At 43.0% G+C, this 5,738-nt stretch overlaps 1 protein-coding gene across 1 annotated transcript in view; it reads right to left on the bottom strand.

The window, feature by feature from the left end:
- Positions 1-3,638, bottom strand: part of GJA8 (gap junction protein, alpha 8, 50kDa) — a 3,790-nt gene extending 152 nt beyond the window's left edge. The window contains exons 1-2 of the mRNA XM_010005491.1: positions 3,603-3,638; positions 5-1,129 (exon numbers count right to left, since the gene is read on the bottom strand). Of these exons, the coding sequence (XP_010003793.1) occupies positions 5-1,119 (1,115 nt within the window). The 5' untranslated portion in view covers positions 1,120-1,129; positions 3,603-3,638. The remainder of the gene's footprint in view (positions 1-4; positions 1,130-3,602) is intronic.
- Between the last annotated feature and the right edge of the window lie 2,100 nt (positions 3,639-5,738).

The following is a 5,738-nucleotide window of genomic DNA, read 5'->3' as shown; positions in this document are numbered from 1 at the left end:
AGCAGGTGCTGAAGGCCCTTCCACTTCATCCCTCACCACCTCCTCTACTTTCTTCACCCCTGACTCTCCATGACGTCCCGGCTGCTCATCTTCTTGTTCCTCCTCCTCTTCTGCTCTTACCTTCTCATCTTCTGGTTCCTTTGCTTGTGCATACGATGGTAATCTCTCATCAAATGCCCTGGAGAGATCTTCCAATGGTCCCATCCCAATCTTCTCCTCAAACTCATTGAAGGCTGATGGAAGGGGACTGGGCTCAACCCCTACTTCCGTGAGAGGGAAATAGTGGGACACTGGCTTCTCTTCTTCCAGCAGCTTGTAGCCTTTGGCCTTTGGGATGGAGGGGACTGTGATGGCATGCAGGGGCTTCTCTGGGACCTCTCCCAGCTGTTCCTCTGCTGGTCTTTTCAGAGCCCTCCGGATCCTTTTCAGGATCAAGTGACTGATCTCAACCAGGTTGAGGAATAGGGACACACAAGCCACCACCAGCATGAACATAATAAAGATGGTCTTTTCTGTGGGCCTGGAGACAAAACAGTCCACAAGATTGGGACAGGGCCACCGCCCACAGCGGTAAAGGGGGAGAATTCGGAAGCCATACAGGAAATACTGACCTACGATGAATCCCACCTCAAAGAGGGTTTTGAAAATGATGTGGAAGATGTAGGTTCTCAGGAGGGTGCCCTCCAGGCGAAACTTCTTGGTCCCGTCAGGGTTGTTGCCTTTGTTCTGATTTGGAGTCAGGGGCAGCTTCTCTTCATCCACCTCCGCTTGCTGTCGCCTCTCGGCTTCCTCTCTCTCCCGTCGCTTCTCCTCCATGCGGACGTGGTGCACCGCGTGCCCGAAGTACATCAGCGAAGGCGTAGACACGAAAATGATCTGCAGGACCCAGAGCCGGATGTGGGAGATGGGGAAGGCCTCATCATAGCAGACATTCTCGCAACCAGGTTGCTGGGTGTTGCACACAAAGTCTGACTGTTCGTCTCCCCACACTAGCTCGGCAGCTGTTCCCAGGATCAGGATGCGGAAGATGAAGAGCACTGTGAGCCAAACTCTCCCGATGACAGTGGACTGCTCATTCACCTGCTCTAAAATGTTCCCCAAGAAACTCCAGTCACCCATTTCTTACTGTCTAAGGAAAGAAAAAAGAAAGAGAATACCACAAATTATGCTAAATTTAAAAGATTTCGGGCTTTCCCGCTGATGCCTTTTGTTGCTTTCAACTAGTATTTCCCTAATACACACTGAGAACAGAAAGACGTTTTCTTGCTTGCTTTTTTACCTGATCACAATGATTTACTTGCAGCAGAAGGGTTGGGAAGCTGCTTGCTAATTTTTTTCTTCCCTGACTCTAAATGCACAATTAGTTTTCAGCAAGGGAGCATATTTTCCAGGTAAGAGTCCTCTGTGGTGCCTTGTAGGCTCCATTGTGTGAGCCTGCTTAAATTTTGTACACGTACAAACTCTCACCAGCAGTACAGTAGAAGAGATTTATCAGCATGCAGCTGCAGAGGTTAGAAAAGAGAGGGAAGCTTTCAAACAGCCAAGCTCTTCTGCAGCAGAACCACACACAGGTCAAACAGACCTCAAATTGGTGCCCATCTTGCACCTACACAAACGTGAATTCTCTGTAGGTTGCACATATTAATTCTACATTAGAAATCACTCTGTTATGTAAGAATAGTAATAATAACACCATTACTATGTTAGTAATACTGTTTAAGTTTAATAACCACCATAGATGCTAGTTTTGCTGTATAATATGCATTATATACAATATAATTATTCACTGTTCCTTGGGTTATTCTTTGTATCCTTGTTAGTTGCCACATTGATCACACTGAAGAGAAACAGAAGGGTCTATAACTGAGAGCTAAAATACTATTTTCTCCCTCTAAAATGTCAGTGGTGCTATCTCAGGCTAACAGAGCTGGAAGCCACTTACAGATATGTTACTGGAAAGCTAAGAAAGTAATTCATTTTCAAGTCATGCAAGTCAAACATTACATCTGTCATTATTTTTATGTGATAAGAAATTGTTCCTAGCCCAGGACTTCATGCTGAGTATCCTAAACTTTTCACTATATAGTTTTAGGCAAAGAAAAATCTATGAATGAGGGAAATAAAGAGGAAACTTGTTTGGGATGGGCTGATTTAACACATCACAGCAGCCTGAAATCTCTGAGGAATGCAGAATATTACAGTGATCGAGGAGACCAACTTGCAGACCATGACAAGTGAAACAGGGAACATTATTCATAAAATAACAAGGACCTAGAAGTCTGTCTCTTAGATACTACCTCCATCTATGGTTTCCTAAACGCAGACACACGTGCACAAGTGCTGTGAAAAAGAAGATACAGTCAACAGCACGGAAATCTGAGTATCTAAAATTCCCTCCTTCAGATACCCCTGGGATGTATTTGTGATTCCGTATGTATGACACACCGAGGCATACCAGTCTGTTTCAGCTACTGTGTGTACCTGTTCATAGACAAACACACAAAATATTGGGAGCTCTATGACTGGGGAATTTCACAAATTCTCAACAAAAAAAATCTTTCAGATGTCATTCTTCTAAAACAGTATGGACTAATTTTCCTTGCCTTCAGACCTTGTAAGACTTTAACCCCAGCCACCCATGTTAGAAAAGAAAGCACAGAACACAATCCTTCAGCTTGCACAATCACCTTGCATGCGTAAGAAGCAAACATAATTTAACCACCAAAGAAAATTGCTACTTTCTCAGTCATTAAAGTAGTGTAAAAGAGTGTGTTAATGTCAGCACTTACATTAACAAGTCTAGCAGAAGATTATGCTGTTTACATACATTATCTAAACTGGTGTAAATATTCTCTTTCTCCAAATTCACAGAGCAAAGTACACCCAGCAGTTACCAGTCATGTGCAAATCTAAAAAACACAGCTACACACAATATAAACTTCATTGTCCTCCAGGCACTGCAGTTAACTCCATCCCTTTCTTTCTTTCTTTGTGAGTCATGCTGATGTTCACAGCCACCATTTGAATCTTTCCACTGCAGCACACTCGAGCAACATTCTAGATGTGATAAACCTTACCACACAGAAAACTGGCTGTATAAGAGAAGGAAAAATGTTTCCTTTCTAACTCCATGAATTGTTTTGCTTGCAGTTTGCTATGTTTGGCTAAGCTCTTCCTGAGATCACTTCCAAACTAGTCACGTTTTTCAAAATTCTGCCACAACTATCCTCTCTGTTTTCTGCAAGTGAAGTGGTTTGAGATTGCTCAGTCAGTTCAATTGCAAGGAACAATTTTGTGTGGACTGAAGTTGGGTGGTACAACCAGTTCAAATGTCTAGGATTCCACCTGTAAGCATTCAGCCCCCCCAGTCTCAAAAGAGGTGCAAGCGATGAATTTAGGCTGCGACCTGTTCCTTTAAATTGCCTGTCCTGAGGAAAAGAGCAGGAGACCACCTAAGCCCACTCAGAGTCAACAGACTCATGTTCTTAACTCACATGGGCTTGTTGAAAACCCCCACCCTGCACTTCCAGACACTGCAACCTGAGCACACTACCGGCAAAAAAAGACTGTATAAGTTAAGGACGTTGGAGCAAGCAACTTGCCACTGTGAAAGGTTCCAGCGAAGAAATGTGTCCCCCTCCTCTCTTGGCACTCTGCAGGGAAGAGTGAACTTTTGTCTCTCTTCTTCCCTACCCTAAAAGTCCCAATCTTGTCGCACGACTGAGCAGATATGACTGAATTGGCTCTGATGGTGGATTTTAGTTGCCCTGCAATATTTAAGCTCCGAGCCAGACGGCTTTATGAAGTGAGTGACAGTTAGTGACGTGAGGAACAATAGGGAGAAAAAAATAGAGAAAGAAAGGCAGAGACACAGAAAGGGGAATCCACTGAACATGAAAAAGCAGAGGGGGGAGAGGAACTGGCGACAGGCAGTGAAAACCTAATACATGCATAAATGGGAGTTTGCACAGTTAAGCAGGGACCAAAGCATCTCTGCAATTCTGCAATGGTTCAGCACAGCTCTGCATGTGTCACCACTCGCTAGTCTTTAGGTGTCGTGGTGTGACAAGTGAAAAGGGAGTGCCAACATCTCTGATGGTGGCAGAACTAATTGAATTAATTTGTTACCCTACACCCAGCTCTGACAGCCAAGTCACATATATGCTGGAAATATCCAACACAGGCAGTCACTAAGGTACTGAACCTGTACTTGGCACAGTCTGATACTTTGGACTGCTCTTTAACATCTGTTACCAAGAAGAAGAAGCAGTATTGGAGAACTAGATCATCAGTCAATATTAATTAACCTGAGAAATACCAATTTTACAATCTCACCTTTCAGGGCTTTAGTTCTGCTTAGTTCTTCCTCCGAATGCATCTTGCACATGCACATGCATCAAAAATGTCTAAAACAAACTGTTTGGTTTAGGAGTGCAGCAGAATTCCAGCAGACCAGCAACAGGAATGTTACCCCAGGCACACTCTCCTGTCCCCAGCCATCTACAAAAATGCTGGAGAGTCCGCAGAGGAAAGAAACCAAAGTAGCAAATCCAGAAGTACAACTAACTGCCCTGTGAGTTTTGAATACAAGCCAAAGGATAAAACTTGATTCTGAAGTGTTATTTTTGTAGTCTTTGTGTATAAATTGCTCAGAATGTACTCTTGGTCCGCAGCTCTGAAGAAAAAGGGGATGACTGGAAGGAAGATCTGCTAAGCAGTGATACAGATACAAGGCTCATAAAGTGAGAAAGCAGCAAGTAAATCTCTAATTTTTTTATGCAGACTCAGCACTGAATTAAATTCCACAGAATGGCACTGGGAGATGCTCTGTTTCTAGAAAAGCTGTCATTTGAAAGAGATATTGCAAAATGAGGTCCACAGAATTTTCTATCTTCAAACCAATGGTTTCAAGCCTCTCTTCAGTGGGCAGTTGTGCCCATTTAAGTTCAGAGCCTGATTTCAGCAGTTGTCTTCCAAAACAGCTTTTAAGCTGCATTTTAAGATCAAAGCAGAAGTGGAGGCAGAGATGATGTTTTGCAAACTGGATTTCAAAAGAACTAAAAGATAAATGAGAGATGGAAAAGAATCATATTTTGCAAGAGGGCCCAGTTTGGAGTCACACAGCTAAAATCAATCTCTATGCATGCAGTTGGAATGAAGGTCATACTCTGAATACCTTAATAAAACATTATCTTAATAAAATATTCACTTAATGTTCTTGGGACTTGTGTCTTCTCCTCTGTGTGTCCTCTCTCCAGGAAGACTATTCCCATGCTTTATGTAGCAGAGGCTGAAAAATGTCGTGTTTCAGTCATCTACTACTTCTCTACTAGTGAATAAGAAAAGGCACAGTTTGATCAACAAGAGGAATGACAGGAAAGAATAACTTTTTTGCTTTGTTTTGCCATATGCTACTGAAATAAACTGAGACTAATACAGGAGTGACTGGTCATCAGAGGCACCCTCATCCCCTCTCCAAGAAGCAGTAAGAGAGGGAGGACTGATATCACCAGTAGCTAACACCTTTAAAGAGAGCTTGCAGTCTGGTGCATCAGAGAGGCCAGATGGTTCAGATGTTAAACTGCCCATCCCTTTTCAGAATGAAACTGTCAATTTTGGAAAACTCAGCTCTGCCTGAATATGCATATGCCTTTCTGGGCCTTATCTCTCTAGTATAATGAGCCAAAACCCAAATCTGGTATGTAACTACATGGCTGTAGTCCATCTCTAAATTACAT

Source organism: Chaetura pelagica, unplaced genomic scaffold (genome assembly GCF_000747805.2).
Source record: "Chaetura pelagica isolate M959 unplaced genomic scaffold, ChaPel_1.0 scaffold39, whole genome shotgun sequence".
Classification (NCBI taxonomy): domain Eukaryota; kingdom Metazoa; phylum Chordata; class Aves; order Apodiformes; family Apodidae; genus Chaetura; species Chaetura pelagica.
The sequence above is the reverse complement of the archived record's forward strand: the minus strand, read 5'-3'. Positions and strand labels throughout refer to the sequence as shown.